We start from the raw sequence: 17,208 nt of genomic DNA on the forward strand, positions 1-17,208 counted from the left end.
CTCTTTGGTCTTGGCCATAGTGGAGTTTGGAGTGTGACTGTTTGAGGTTGTGGACAGGTGTCTTTTATACTGATAACAAGTTCAAACAGGTGCCATTAATACAGGTAACGAGTGGAGGACAGAGGAGCCTCTTAAAGAAGAAGTTACAGGTCTGTGAGAGCCAGAAATCTTGCTTGTTTGGAGGTGACCAAATACTTACTTTCCACCATAATTTGCAAATAAATAAATAAAAAATCCTACAATGTGATTTTCTGGATTTTTTTCCCTCATTTTGTCTGTCATAGTTGAAGTGTTCCTATGATGAAAATTACAGGCCTTTCTCATCTTTTTAAATGGGAGAACTTGCACAATTGATGGCTGACTAAATACTTTTTTTGCCCCACTGTATATTAATTATTTATATCTGTGTCCCATATTGTCCATGAGTTTCTAGAAGATAGACTATATGGTTTAAGATAAATCTGCCTAATTAATGAAAATAGCATCTAATCAACAATGGCATTATTTTCAGTTAACATTACATTTACATTTAAGTCATTTAGCAGACGCTCTTATCCAGAGCGACTTACAAATTGGTGCATTCACCTTATGACATCCAGTGGAACAGCCACTTTACAATAGTGCATCTAAATATTTTAAAGGGGGGGGGGGTGAGAAGGATTACTTTATCCTATCCTAAGTATTCCTTAAAGAGGTGGGGTTTCAGGTGTCTCCGGAAGGTGGTGATTGACTCCGCTGTCCTGGCGTCGTGAGGGAGTTTGTTCCACCATTGGGGAGCCAGAGCAGCGAACAGTTTTGACTGGGCTGAGCGGGAACTGTTAACTCTGCAACTATTCACTTTTTTCACAACAGCCACCAGTTTAATGCTAAAACATTGATAACAAATACAATCTTACATAGTAAAATAAATGAAAGTGTGTATAGTATATATAAAGGAATCCCTCATATTAAACACAAATGGTAGCCACTAGGTTGAAGGTTTATACTCAGGATAATGTTTTATAACTTTGTCATTCTATTTTTTAGATTGACAACTGCATGCTGTTTTCAAGGGATTGTTAAATAAATATTAAGTGTTTGGTTGTTTTACCATCACTTCTTGAAAAGCAGTCAGAACTACAAATGTCTGATTATTCCATGCAAAATAATTGTGCACCAGCTCTATCATCAGTTATACAGCAAGTTACTGCATGCTTTTCATGATCAGTAAACATGAATATATATATATATATATATATATATATATATATATATATATATATATATATATATATATATATATATATATATATATCTCAATATTGGCCACCAGTTATTTGATATTTGAGTGATATAAAATAAAAGTTAAGTATGAGGGGTTTATGTTAATTTACCATTATTTTTAGGCTCTGCCTGTGAAGCAGCAGAAGGGCGTATTTGCCAATGTACTGTTAGCTGATCATGTTTACTTTGCAAGCTCCTGAGTTTGCGCAGTGGTCTAAGGCACTGCATCTCAGTGCAAGAGGCATCACTACAGTCCCTGGTTCGAATCCAGGCTGTATCACATCTGGTTGTGCTTGGGAGTCCCATAGGGTGGTGCACAATTGGCCCAGCGTTGACCAAGGTAGGCTGTCATTGTAAATAATAATGTTCTTAACTGACTTGCCTAGTTAAATAAAGGTTCAATTAAAAAAATACATTTTTTACAAGCTCCCAATAGAAACTTTGTATAGTTGGCTAAACATAGTTGTAAGTAGACCTGGCTTAAGAGTGTTTATGCTGACAGACATGATAGGCTACATTGATTGATGGACTCGGCAAGACGGAGCTGCTCTTCCTCCCGGGAAGGACTGCCCGTTCCATGATCTCGCCATCACGCTAAGTGGCGTGAACTCCATTGTGTCCTCCTCCCAGAGCGCTAAGAACCTTGGCGTGATCCTGGACTTGTTGTCAAATTGGCTAGCTATCTAATAACAGATCAGGTCAATATGGCTAGTTTGGTATTTCAGGTATTTTATTATTATTTGCAAAAGCAACAGCTACTCTTCCTGTGGTCCAGATAAAACATAATACAGAATTGCATAATACAGAATGTCAATAGACAAGAACAGCTCAAGGACAGAACTACATTTTTTTTAAAGGCACACGTAGCCTACATATCAATGCATACATACAAACTATCTAGGTCAAATAGGGGGAGAGGCGTTGTGCCGTGAGGTGTTGCTTTATCTTTATTTTATTATTATCTGGAAAGAAGTTCCATGTAATTAGGGCTCTATATAATACTGTACGCTTTCTTGAATTTGTTCTGGATTTAGGGACTGTGAAAAGACCCCTGGTGGCATGTCTGGTGGGATAAGTGTGTGTGTCACAGCTTCGTGTAAGTTGACTATGCAAACAATTTGGTATTTTCAACAAATTAATGTGTATTATAAAATTAAGAAGTGATGCAGTCAGTCTCTCCTCAACTCTTAGCCAAGAGAGACTGGCATGCATAGTATTTATAGTAGCCCTCTGATTACAATGAAGAGCAAAATGTACAACCTTGTACAGTTTAAGGTGATACACAGGTTACATTACTCAAAAGTGAAACTGCATAAAATATTCCCGGACACCTCACCACTGTGTGAGAGGTGCAAGCAGGATGAGGGGACGTTGACCCACTTATTCTGGACCTAAATTACATGTTTACTGGGCTCTCATTTTTGATTACTTATCTAGAGCCTTTGATAGAGTTCTAGCCCCAGACCCATTGATCGCTACAGTTGATAGGAATAACCAGGAAGGGAAAGCTGTCTCTCTTTGTACTCTATTAGCCAAAAGGCTCATATTGCAATTTTGGAAATTGGAGACTGTACCTACCTTTGAAATGTGGTTACGGGATTTAGGGAATGCAATACATATGGAAAAGATTCGATACAATACCTCCACTAGAAGTCCAATGTTTTACAAAATATGGCAGCCGATACTGGATAAATGGTCTAGTCCCGCTTCATAACTGGGTTGACGATCTACTGCTACTCTGTGCTGTACTCCACTCAATATTTATTTTTGGCTTAACTACACTGCTTGCAAAGACTATATGCTGTCTTCTTATACATGTAACACCTAATAGGATTTTGTTTTATTTTGTGTATGTGTGAGTTAAGTTTTGTTTTGTCCTCTAAATTGGCCATCCCATCCAACAGTGCAATGAATGTCATTGTTAGTATTGCTGTCCTTTTTATTTGATTTTTTTATTGGAAAATAATAAACATATTATAAAAAATATAAAAAAAAGAGCAAAATGTGCCACTCTATTCTGGGCCTGCTGCAGCTTAACTTCAGTATTGAGTAGCTTGGATGAAAACATCCAAAGACAATCAAAGGTAAACGATTCATTTGATTGCTTTTCTGATTTTCGTGACCGAGCTACCTGATGCTAAGTGAACTTAATGTTTATCGTGTGATCGATAAACTTACACAAACACTTGGATTGCTTTCGCTGTAAAGCATAATTTCAAAATCTGACACGACAGGTTAACAAAAGGCTAAGCTGTGTTTTAATAATAATAATATTTTCCTATATTGCACTTGTGATTTCATGAATATAAATATTTATAGTAATATTTATTGTATGTAGCACTATGCTATTCAGCGGTTGTTGATGACACTTATCCCGATAGGTGGATTGCAGCCATAACAGGTTAACTAGGTCTTTCCTTGCAGCACTGTACCACACGACTGGACAATAATCAAGATTAGACAAAACTAGAGCCTGCAGGTCTTGCTTTTTGGAGTGTGGTGTCAAAAAAGCAGAGCATCTTTTTATTATGGACAGACCCCATCTTTACAACCATTGAATCTATATGTTTTGACCATGACGGTTTACAATCTAAGGTAACGCCAAGTAATTTAGTCTCCTCAACATGTTCAACAGCCACACCATTCATTGCCATATTCAGATGAGGTTTAGCACTTAAGGAATGATTTGTACCAAATACAATGCTCTTAGTTTTAGGATAGGATAGGATAAAGTAATCCTTCTCACCCCCCCTTTAAGATTTAGATGCACTATTGTACAGTGACTGTTCCACTGGATGTCATAAGGTGAATGCACCAATTTGTAAGACGCTCTGGATAAGAGCGTCTGCTAAATGACTTAAATGTAAATGTAAATGTAGTTTTAGAGATGTTCAGGACCAGTTTATTACTGGCCACCCATTCCAAAACAGACTGCAACTCTTTGTTAAGGGTTTCAGTTACTTCATTAGCTGTGGTTGCTGATGGGTATATGATTGAATCATCAGCATACATGAACGCATGCTTTGTTTAATGCCAGTGGCAGGTCATTGGTAAAAATACAAAAGAGTAGAGTGCCTATAGAGCTGCCCTGCGGTACACCACACTTTACATGTTTCACATTAGAGAAGCTTCCATTAATGAAAACCCTTTGAGTTCTATTAGATAGATATATCTGAATCCACAATATGGCAGAGGTTGAAAAGTCGGGTTATGGTTTAAAGGTTATGGTCAATAATATCAAATATCAAAGGCTGCAACGGCAGCACCCACAATCTTCTTATTGTCAATTTATTTGATAATAAGTTAATAAAGTAATTTTCATGGGATAAACAAGATGGCTAAATTTGCTTGCCATTTACAGTGGTGATGACTGTAATCCGGCTGACAACTTTACCAGGACGGGGACTTGACAATGTCAAGCTCTTTCCCAAGCCTAATCTCTAATGAAGCAAGCTAAATGGCGCGTTTTGTGGATAGGCTACCCTCACGTATCTGATAATCATGATCAATTGATGTTTACTGATCATGAAAAGGATCATGATTGAGCTAAATGTGGAATAATAGGAAATGGGTAGTTCTGACTATGATCTTCAAAAGGTGATGATTTTAAAACCAAATAGTTATTTAACAATCTCTTTATTGATAATAACCTATTATATTATATTATTTACACGCGATAAGGCCACACAGAGGGCCAGTGAAGGATATACTGCTTCTCTGAGACCAGGCCACAATCCCTGTCATTCCTGTTAAATAAAGACGGAAATACAGAGGGCGGAGTGGGTTGGCGAGTTGGCGAGTGGGTAACCCTCCTCGACCATCCGTTTCTATTGACCAATGTGCAATCACTGGAGAATAAACCGGATGATCTACATTCAAGACTATCCTACCAATGGGACATTAAAAACGGTAATATCTTATGTTTCACCGAGTTGTGGCTGAACGACGACATGGACAATATACAGTTGGCTGGGTTTTCCGTGCATCGTCAGGACAGAACAGCAACGTCTGGTAAGACGAGGGGTGGGGGTATGTGTCTATTTGTCAAAAACAGCAGGTGCACGATGTCAAATATTAAGGAAGCCTTGAGTATTGCTTGCCTGAGGTAGAGTGATAAGATGTAGACCACACTGTCTATGAAGAGAGATTTAATTTATAGTTTTATAGCTAATTGAGTGCGGCACTAAGACCGCACTCAATGAGCTGTATAAGGACATAAGCAAACAAGGAAATGCTCATCCAGAAGCGGCGCTCCTAGTGGCAGGGGACTTTAATGCAGGGAAACTTACAGTTGAAGTTGGAAGTTCATATACACCTTAAACTGAGTTAAATGTATTTGGTTTTCACAATTCCTTTATGCCACGCACAGAGACGCATGCAAAGCTCTCTCTCACCCTCCATTTGGCAAATCTCACCATAATTCTATCCTCCTGATTCCTGCTTACAAGCAAAAACTAAATCAAGAAATACCAGTGAGTTGCTCAATACAGAAGTGGTCAGATTACTTGGATGCTACGCCACATGACTGTTTTGCTAGCACAGACTGGATTATGTTCCGGGATTCATCCAATGGCATTGAGGAGTATACCACCTCAGTCACCAGCTTCATCAATAAGTGCATTGACAACGTTGTCCCCACAGTGACCGTACATACATATCCCAACCAGAAGCCATGGATTACAGGCAACATCCGCACCGAGCTAAAAGCTAGAGCTGCCAATTTCAAGGAGCGGGACACTTGTCTGGATGCTTAAAATAAATCCCACTATGCCCTGAAACGAACCATCAAACAGGCAAAGTGTCAATACAGGACTAAGATTGAATCCTGCTACACCGGCTCTGATGCTTGTCCGATGTGGCAGGGCTAGCAAACTATTACGGACTACAAATGTAGACCCAGCCGTGAGCTGCCCAGTGATGCGAGCCTACCAGACAAGCTAAGTGCCTTTTATGCTCGCTTCGAGGCAAGCAACACTGAAGCATATATTAGAGCGCCAGCTGTTCCGGACGACTGTGTGATCACGCTCTCCGTATCCAATATGAGCAAGACCTTTAAACATGTCAACATTCACAAGACCAATTACAAGAACGTGTACTCAGATCATGTACTCAACAAATCAAAGTATATTCTTCAAAGTATCTAACTTTGTCTTGATGATATATTTGCACACTCTTGGCATTCTCTCAACCAGCTTCATGAGGTAGTCACCTGGAATGCATTTCAATTTACAGGTGTGCCATGTTAATTTGTTGATTTATTTCCTTCTTGATGCGTGTGAGCCAATCAGTTGTGTTGTGACAAGTTAGGGGTGGTATATATAAGATAGCCCTATTTGGTAAAGACCAAGTCCATATTATAGCAAGAACAGCTCAAATAAACAAAGAGAAGTGACAGTACATCATTACTTTAGGACATGAAGGTCAGTCAATGCTGACATTTTTTAAAGTTTCCGGTAATATACCCTCCCTTTGCAACCCTAGTTTTGTCTTTAAAGTTTCAAGCCTTTCTCACCTCTTACACCTAACTGGACCAAAACTATTTTCCAGTACTACATTCAAGCTGGGGAAAGTGGCTTTTATTGAATGTATTTCAATATCATAGTGTTTCCTCCTGTTAACATTTTTATTTATTTTTAATTTCAGTCGCCCCAGCCATCCACGAGATGAAAAGCCATGGAGTCGGCCTGGGACGCACAGCTCTGCTGAGGTGTGAGGCTGCAGCTGTACCCACACCATCATTTGAGTGGTACAAGGGAGAGAAAAGGTTAGAGAAACAAATTGCTCTGCATCATTCGCCATGGAAATAAATGTTATTTGGGTTGATAGAGTTGGATGCATACTTGTTGCCAACCATTAGAACTCAAGTTGTTCCATTGGTTCGACCCATTATGCAATGAGTGTATAGCGTGTTCTGAAACATCTTTGACTTCTTTACACATGACAAACATCACCATATAGTAAATGTGTTAACAATGTTTTAGTCTGGCACTAACTGTCTCTAGTCTGGCCCTGGAAAGTATAAATAATAAATAATCCAATAAGAAAAGTCATGTTGACTTCGTCCTCACCTTGCATTCTAATGAAATGTTTGCCTAGCTCATCATTGAGCTAGAAACATTCTCAGCACATACATCAATCAGTGTAGATTCAAGTGGCTGTTCTTGAATTTAGAAACCAAATTACTCCCATTACCCATCATTTACCCACTCCTAGTGAGCACAATTTCAATCATCAGTTCACACTGTGCTAATTGTAATTATAGGGTGGATTCAATTTATTTAAATTGCTAAGGAGGCACATTGCCATGATTGTAGTGTTTACTTAATCCTAAACCTAGCTCTACGTTTGAGCCTTTTAACACGAAAAGTCACTTTTTCTTGACACATTGGTAGTTATAAAGAGGTCTTAAAGACATTATGGATGTGTGCTCTCCATTATGGTAGAGCATGGATGTTTCTATATGCTAGGCAGCACTCAGTGTTCCCAGATGTTAAGTGCCACCACAGTACATTTAGCTGTGTGTGGATGTCACTATAGTATGAATGCAGTCATGCCACTGGTTTGTCTGCATCGGAAATAATGAGACAGTTTTGACAGTAAAATCTTTCTTTTGAGGCTTCACTGTTCATGGTGTTGAAAGAGAAACGTGTTTGCTCTGACAGAGACAGTGATGCTTGTTTTGTGGCGTTCTGGAGGAGAAGCAAGCGTGCTCCCAGACTCCCGCCGAGATTATCAGTGAATGTTCAACTAACATTTGAGGAAATCGCAGTGGGAGAGAGAACAACAGATGCTCAGAGATTTGCTGGACATAAGGTCACACGTAGCGTTTCAACTCTGAGTGCCACTGTGAGCCAGTCAAACTACGCAAGTGCACATACAGGAGGCCATTGCGCTTCCAAAATAGGAGTCGTCCCTGTCTTCTCCCTGGACATTTTCAATATTTTAGGTCAATTAATTTAAACAATGGCTAAATTGTAGATCATATCTTAGGTATCTCATCCTACCACCTCAGATTCTTAATAGTATGCACTAGAAGGGAAAAAAACGAAAGAAACTGATTAGAAAGGAATAATGGTGATGCAATTATACATGAATGCCAATAATAAGTGACATGCTTCTAGTTCACTTACTCTTAGGGTTATCTCTCTATCACGCTGTGGCAGTCCTTCAAAACAACACTCAAAGACTTAAGCCCAGCGAAAGGATAAATGGATGTGTTGAAGAGGATGATGAAGTACTGTAGAGACCCTATTTGAGGTTGATAAATATTTTCTCCCTCCTTGACTCACCTCTTCCTACTTGACATTTTCAGAAAAGGAAAGCTTTATTTGTAGTCCGTTCTATTTCAGGATTAACAAGGGACAAGGGATTGACATCAAGAACCTCAGCTCCAGATCAGTCCTCACAGTGACCAACATGACAGAGGATCGCTATGGTAACTACACATGTGTCGCTGCCAACATCCTGGGAAGGGCCAACGCCAGTGTGCCTCTCATTCGTAAGTAGCCTGGATGTGTCTATGTCATTGCTGACATGGGCCTTTTCTGTGGGGGCTCTTGCATTTTGAAACAGTATGAAACATTGCTTGACCTCTTCCTTTCTGCCGGTTCAGATGTATTAATTTTGTCATTCATTTTTGTGTATTTTTCTATGTTAAAGGATATACGTGTGTATATGCTTGTGTGTGTGTGTGTGTCCACACACATCAAGCAAGCAGCAAGGAAGCAACAAGGAAAGATAATATTTACTGTAAAACCATTTTTGATCAAGTAGATGATGTAGAAAATTCCATTTGATATGTTCAGCAATGAAATATTAGCCGGTACATTTCAATTATTCAATAGTTTGTGCAGCTTCCTCTAATAACAGTGTCCTTAACAGACCAAACCCTGCTCTACAGAAAGATACCCTTATAGGTGGTGAATGCCAAGGGAGTGCTTGAGTCTCCTGTTTGTGCATGCACAAAGAGCCACATCAAAGGCTGTGTGAGATCCTCAAATGGAGGGATCTTAATGTGACGACGCTGCAGAGGCCTCAAAGGCAGACTGAGTGGCAACAGGGCCCCAAAATAGACAGCCAGGCAGCTTCCTGTGTTCCCTCAGAACTGTGCTTCTCTCTCTCTCTCTCTCTCTCTCTCTCTCTCTCTCTCTCTCTCTCTCTCTCTCTCTCTTGTGCGCGTGCGCTTTCACCCTCTCTCTCTGATAAACACTAATGGAAGAGAGGCCAAGCAATCCCTGCAGCATGACACAAAAGCCGCACATAAACACACACAACAAACCAAGGAGTAAATTTGCTGTGGTTTACTTTAAATTGCTTTCCTAGTAACAGTCAATAGGTATTGATGAGGTGGAGGAGGGGAGAAATTAATATTTAATCAAGAAGTGCCCATTGGGGTAAATTTATTGAGGCAACAGTGACAATATGGGTTCATGTGGTTGGGGTAAAACTTGTGAAATTGTGAGCTGTTGCATTGGGCCTTCTTTTGCTCATCCATCGTTCCTGTTTCTTTCTTTGGGTACATTCTCTGTTTTGTTTGATTCTTTTAATCACACCCACGGGTTGAAACTTTGCACATCAACTTATAAACCTATTAATTTGAAACTTAAATTATATAATAATGTACGTTGCTCAAGTACAGACCTTAACCTCAAAAACTGCAGCTATATACACCGTGGTGAATTAAGGCAGGATGCATAGTACTTTTAAGTGCAAAGAGAACATGAAAAAGGTGTCAACCTGCACCAGTCTTCCTCAGTCTATTTCCAATGACAGATGGTTTGGTTGTGTTGGGAAAGAGGGGTGAGTATCAATATCTGAGCTTTGGGCTTGTATGTCATTTTGTGTCTTGCACACAACTTCTTTCACTGATTTCTATCTAGTCGGTGGGAGTTGTGGGATTGTTGTGTCCCAACTGTGCTGTTAAAGTGGTTGAGTTCGTTTGTCCAAGTCTTTGTCAGAATGTGTGGGTTCTTTGTTTCCCTGGAGTTTTCGTTTACTCAGGGTCTCTGCTGCAAAGAGTTGTGAGCCTCCCTGGCATTTTAGACACTCAAGCTTTCGACAGGGTACTCACCACGCTGATACATCATATCCAATATCCACTCTATTCAACTTTTTTTTTTAACTCAAGACCGTCTTTCAGAATGCCTGTCTTATATTATACACCATGCACTGCTGCATCACGCTCTCGTGTATATAGTCTCCATAAAAAAAGAGTGTGTGTTTCATGTCACAGAAGTGAACCTTTACAAAATTATGCACAGATTTAGTCCCCCTTTCCCCCAACAATTCAGAGGACTCCTCTAGCTTAATTGGTCAAGCGATTATCCCCTGCCCACCTCGGCTTAGCTCTGGAGGACCTTTGCAGTCTAACCCCAACCTTCCTCCTTTTGGCTATTGGCCAAAAGGAGAAGAAGCACACAGTAACTGCTTCTGCACCTGAAAAACCTCCTCCTGGCAGCCATGTTGAACCAGGACTCCACTAGCTGGTGGGCTAATAACTGCCTAGTTTGTTTTTCATGCTTATCAATCACTGCCCGGGTTCGTGTCGTCTCTCCATGTCTCCTTGTCTGTTATTGTTGTTGTTGTCATTGTTATTAGTGTTGTTGTTTGCAGTCACCATACTGTGACCACACCTCAGTCATTGAGCATAAAGGGCCAAAAACTTGTACCAAATCGTGGTGGATATGATAGGAGTTTATGCCTACAAATAATGTCATACAAAGTGCCTTCAGAAACTACTCATACCCCTTGGCTTGTTCCAAATTGTGTTCTGTTACAGCCTGAATTTAAAATGGATTAAATCCTTTCCCACACAATGCCTCATAATGACAAAGTGAATTTGTTGTGGGACATTTCTGCTAATTTATTGAAAATTAAATGCAGAAATATGTATACTGATTTTACTGAGATACAGTTCATATAAGGAAATCAGTCAAATGAAAGGAATTCATTAGGTCCTAATCTATGGATTTTACATGACTGTGCGGGGGCACAGCTATGGCTGGGCCTGGGAGGGCATAGGCCGACCCACTTGGGAGCCAGGCCACCCACTAGGGAGGTAGGCCCAGCCAATCAGAATTTTCCCCACAAAAGGGTTTTATTACAGACATAAAAGCTTCTCAGTTTCATCAGCTGTCCAGGTGGCTGGTCTCAGACGATCCCGCAGGTGAAGAAGCTGGATATGGAGGTCCTGGGCTGGCGTGGTTACACTCGGTCTGCGGTTGTGAGGCCGGTTGGACGTACTACCAACGACATTGGAGGCGGCTTATGGTAGAGAAATTAACATTAAATTATTTCGCAACAGCTCTGGTGGACATTTCTGCGGTCAGCATGCCAATTCCACACTCCCTAAAAACTTTGAGACATCTGTGGCATTGTGTGATAAAACGGCACATTTTAGAGTGGCCTCTTATTGTCCCCAGCACAAGGTGAACATGTGTAATGATCATGATGTTTAATCAGCTTCTTGATATGCTACACCTGTCAGGTGGATGGATTATCTTGGCATGGGAGAAATCCTCATTAAAAGTGATGTAAACAAATTTGTTAACAAAATTTGCGAAAAAAGCTTTTTGTGCATATGGAAAATATATGGGCTCTTTTATTTCAGCTCAGTAAACATGGGGCCAACAATTTACATTATATTATTGTTCAGAATAATTTACATACACTACATGGCCAAAAGTATGTGGACACCTGCTTGTTAAACATCTCATTCCAAATCATGGGCATTAATATGGAGTTGGTCCCCCTTGTGCTGCTATAACAGCCTCCACTCTTCTGGGAAGTCTTTCCACTAGATGTTGGAACATTGCTGCTGGGACTTGCTTCCATTCAGCCACAAGAGCATTAGTGAGGTCAGGCACTGATGTTGGGAGATAAGGCCTGGCTCGCAGTCGGCATTCGGGGTCAGGGCTCTGTGCAGGCCCGTCAAGTTCTTCCACTCAACAAATATTATGGCTGAACTCAAATGTGCAGGTTGATAAAATACCTGTATTTATGGGAAAGATGTTTGAAAGGGGTATTTTGTTCTGAAATTATATTGTAAATTGGAATGGTAGAGTTATGGCCTTCATTGAGTTCAGAATTGTATTGGAAGGTCTACTCAATCCAAGAGTACAACCAACTGATTACAGCATTGCCCCAAAAATGGAGGAGGCAGGTGGCAGCGGGTGGAGGTAGGGAACTGGTCTGTCTGCCCAATATAAAGGATCAAAACTGGCAGATGATTAATGATAGCATAAATAGGAAAGTATAACAGTTTCATTTAAGAAACAGGATGTTGACACCTGTGCCATACAGATTGCAAAATAGTTGGGAAGAGATTTTTGATGCACGATTCCATGGTACAGAGTTTATGAGTATATATGTAAAACAACACAGATATAAGACTTTGTGCTTTTCAGCTAAAATTATTATATATTCTTCCCACCAACCAAATGTGGAATATTTGGGGGATAAAATCATCGAAGCTCTGCAGATTTTGTTGTGAGGATACAGAATCAATAGACCATTTACTTTGGTGTTGCCCTCGGGTAGCCTGTTTCTGGTCTCAGGTTCAGGGATGGCTGAAAATGCATAACATTGATCTAATATTTAACCTAGAAATAGTACTGTTAGGAGATCTAGAGAGACCGGGTCAGTCAATTACTAATATACTAATACTCTTAGTAAAAGTATGTATCTTCAACTCGCAATCTGTGGATTCTATTTGATTAGATAGATTGAAATTGTACGTTAAACATCACAGCATAGTTGAAAGATATGTGTTGCGTAGAAACCTGAAGTGAGTGACCAGCAGAGATAGACAGGATGGGCTGAGGGAAGCTGAGGGTTGGGATGTGGAATTGGAGACAAGTGGGAGTGGAGTTGCTGTGCGGGAGATAGAATGATAGTCAAAGATATATATATATATATATATACTTTTTTTTAATGGAAAAATTAAACATAATAAAAAGTAAGTTTGAATGACACTGAGGGGCAGTGTTTTTACAACTAATGCCGTTTTGCCTGAGGCTGATGCCGTGCAGGTGTTTGTACACATGCACATACACACACTCTCATGCAAATAAATGCGTACAAGAACACACGCATACATATAATAGTGCCAGACATGCACACAAACTTATACAGTTGGCATTATGTGGATATATTGAAGCAACATCTCAAGACAGCACCCAGGAAGTTAAAGCTTGGTGGCAAATGGGTCTTCCAAATAGACAATGACCCCAAGCATACTTCCAAAGTTGTGGAAAAATGGCTTAAGGACAACAAAGTCAAGGTATTGTAGTGGCCATCATAAAGCCCTGGCCTCAATCCCATAGAAAATGTTTGGGCAGAACTGAAAAAGTGTGTGCGAGTAAGGAGGCCTACAAACCTGACTCAGTTACACCAGCTCTGTAAGGTGGAATGGGCCAAAATTCACCCAACTTATTGTGGGAAGCTTGTGGAAGGCTACCCTAAACATTTGACCAAAGTTAAACAATTTAAAGGTAATGCTACCAAATACTAAGTGAGTGTATGTAAACTTCTGACCCACTGGGAATGTGATGAAAGAAATAAAAGCTGAACTCATTCATTCTCTCTACTATTTTTCTTACATTTCAAATAAAATAAAATATATTTATATAGCCCTTCGTACATCATCTGATATCTCAAAGTGCTGTACAGAAACCCAGCCTAAAACCCCCAAACAGCAAGCAATGCAGGTGTAGAAGCACGGTGGCTAGGAAAAACTCCCTAGTAAGGCCAAAACCTAAGAAGAAACCTAGAGAGGAACCAGGCTATGAGGGGTGGCCAGTCCTCTTCTGGCTGTGCCGGGTGGAGATTATAACAGAACATAGCCAAGATGTTCAAATGTTCATAAATGACCAGCATGGTCAAATAATAATAATCACAGGCAGAACAGTTGAAACTGGAGCAGCAGTACGGCCAGGTGGACTGGGGACAGCAAGAAGTCATCATGCCAGGTAGTCCTGTGGTATGGTCCTAGGGCTCAGGTCCTCCGAGAGAGAGAGAAATAAAGAGAAAGCATACTTAAATTCACACAGGACACCGGATATGACAGGAGAAGTACTCCAGATATAACAAACTGACCCTAGCCCCCCGACACAAACAACTGCAGCATAACTACTGGCGGATGAGACAGGAGGGGTCAGGAGACACTGTTGCCCCATCAGATGATACCCCCCGGACAGGGCCAAACAGGAAGGATATAACCCCACCCACTTTGCCAAAGCACAGCCCCACACCACTAGAGGGATATCTTCAACCACCAACTTACCATCCTGAGACAAGGCCGAGTATAGCCCACAAAGATCTCCGCCACGGCACAACCCAAGGGGGAAGGGGCGCCAACCCAGACAGGAAGATCACATCAGTGACTCAACCCACTCAAGTGACGCACCCCTCCTAGGGACGGCATGAAAGAGCACCAGTAAGCCAGTGACTCAGCCTCTGTAATAGGGTTAGAGGCAGAGAATCTCAGGGGAAAGAGGGTAACCGGCCAGGTAGAACAGCAAGGGCGGTTCGTTGCTCCAGAGCTGTTCCGTTCACCTTCACACTCCTGGGCCAGACTACACTCAATAATATGACCCACTGAAGAGATGAGTCTTCAGTAAAGACTTAAAGGTTGAGACCGAGTTTGCGTCTCTCACATGGGTAGGCATACCATTCCATAAAAATTGAGCTCTATAGGAGAAATCTAACTGAAGTTAATTTAGTGCTTTATCCGGGGAGCCGGAAGATAGAGCATTGCAGTAGTCTAACCGAGAAGTAACAAAAACATGGATTCATTTTTCTGCATCATTTTTGGAGAGAAAGTTTCTGATTTTTGCAATGTTGCATAGATGGAAAAAAGCTGTCCTTGAAACGGACTTGATATGTTCGTCAAAAGGGAGATCAGGGTCCAGAGTAACGCAGAGGTCCTTCACAGTATTATTTGAGACGACTGTACAACAGTTAAGATAAATTGTCACATTCAACAGAAGATCTCTTTGTTTCTCGGGACCTAGAACAAGCGTCTCTGTTTTGTCCGAGTTTAAAAGTAGAATGTTTGCAGCCAGCCACTTCCTTATGTCTGAAACACAGGCTTCTAGCGAGGGCACATCCCCAATAGGTAAAATATATAGTGAAAACAATAGTGGTCCTAAAAAGGTACCTTGAGGAACCTTGACATTTACAGTTGACCACGACTCCATTTTGCTGATCCCTGCCTACAGGCAGAAGCTAAAACAAGAGGCTCCCACGCTGAGGTCTGTCCAACGCTGGTCAGACCAAGCTGACTCTACACTCCAAGACTGCTTCCATCACGTGGACTGGGACATGTTTCGTATTGCGTCAGATGAAAATATTGACGAATACGCTGATTCGGTGTGCGAGTTCATTAGAACGTGTGTCGAAGATGTCGTTCCCATAGCAACGATAAAAACATTCCTAAACCAGAAACCGTGGATTGATGGCAGCATTCGCGTGAAACTGAAAGCACGAACCACTGCTTTTAATCAGGGCAAGGTGTCTGGTAACATGTCAGAATATAAACAATGCAGCTATTCCCTCCGCAAGGCTATTAAACAAGCTAAGCATCAGTACAGAGACAAAGTGGAATCTCAATTCAATGGCTCAGACACAAGAGGCATGTGGCAGGGTCTACAGTCAATCACGGACTACAAGAAGAAACCCAGCCCAGTCACGGACCAGGATGTCTTGCTCCCAGGCAGACTAAATAACTTTTTTGCCCGCTTTGAGGACAATACAGTGCCACTGACACGGCCTTCAACGAAAACATGCGGTCTCTCCTTCACTGCAACCGAGGTGAGTAGTAAGACATTTAAACGTGTTAACCCTCGCAAGGCTGCAGGCCCAGACGGCATCCCCAGCCGCGCCCTCAGAGCATGTGCAGACCAGCTGGCCGGTGTGTTTACGGACATATTCAATCAATCCCTATACCAGTCTGCTGTTCCCACATGCTTCAAGAGGGCCACCATTGTTCCTGTTCCCAAGAAAGCTAAGGTAACTGAGCTAAACGACTACTGCCCCGTAGCACTCACTTCCGTCATCATGAAGTGCTTTGAGAGACTAGTCAAGGACCATATCACCTCCACCCTACCTGACACCCTAGACCCACTCCAATTTGCTTACCGCCCAAATAGGTCCACAGACGATGCAATCTCAACCACACTGCACACTGCCCTAACCCACCTGGACAAGAGGAATACCTATGTGAGAATGCTGTTCATCGACTACAGCTAGGCATTCAACACAATAGTACCCTCCAAGCTCGTCATCAAGCTCGAGACCCTGGGTCTCGACCCCGCCCTGTGCAACTGGGTACTGGACTTCCTGACGGGCCGCCCCCAGGTGGTGAGGGTAGGCAACAATATCTCCTCCCCGCTGATCCTCAACACGAGGGCCCCACAAGGGTGCGTTCTGAGCCCTCTCCTGTACTCCCTGTTCACCCACGACTGCATGGCCACGCACGCCTCCAACTCAATCATCAAGTTTGCGGACGACACAACAGTGGTAGGCTTGATTACCAACAACGACGAGACGGCCTACAGGGAGGAGGTGAGGGCCCTCGGAGTGTGGTGTCAGGAAAATAACCTCACACTCAACGTCAACAAAACTAAGGAGATGATTGTGGACTTCAGGAAACAGCAGAGGGAACACCCCCCTATCCACATCGATGGAACAGTAGTGGAGAGGGTAGCAAGTTTTAAGTTCCTCGGCATACACATCACAGACAAACTGAATTGGTCCACTCACACTGACAGCGTCGTGAAGAAGGCGCAGCAGCGCCTCTTCAACCTCAGGAGGCTGAAGAAATTCAGCTTGTCACCAAAAGCACTCACAAACTTCTACAGATGCACAATCGAGAGCAGCCTGGTGGGCTGTATCACCGCCTGGTACGGCAACTGCTCCGCCCTCAACCGTAAGGCTCTCCAGAGG

General features: G+C 41.8%; 1 protein-coding gene across 1 annotated transcript in view; it reads left to right on the forward strand.

Moving 5' to 3' along the window:
- Window positions 1–17,208, forward strand: part of negr1 (neuronal growth regulator 1) — a 354,799-nt gene that overhangs the window by 236,833 nt on the left and 100,758 nt on the right. Inside the window, 2 exon segments of the mRNA XM_046298141.1 lie at window positions 6,907–7,027; window positions 8,613–8,761. Coding sequence (XP_046154097.1) covers window positions 6,907–7,027; window positions 8,613–8,761 — 270 coding nt within the window.

This window comes from Oncorhynchus gorbuscha, linkage group LG14 (genome assembly GCF_021184085.1).
Source record: "Oncorhynchus gorbuscha isolate QuinsamMale2020 ecotype Even-year linkage group LG14, OgorEven_v1.0, whole genome shotgun sequence".
Taxonomy (NCBI): domain Eukaryota; kingdom Metazoa; phylum Chordata; class Actinopteri; order Salmoniformes; family Salmonidae; genus Oncorhynchus; species Oncorhynchus gorbuscha.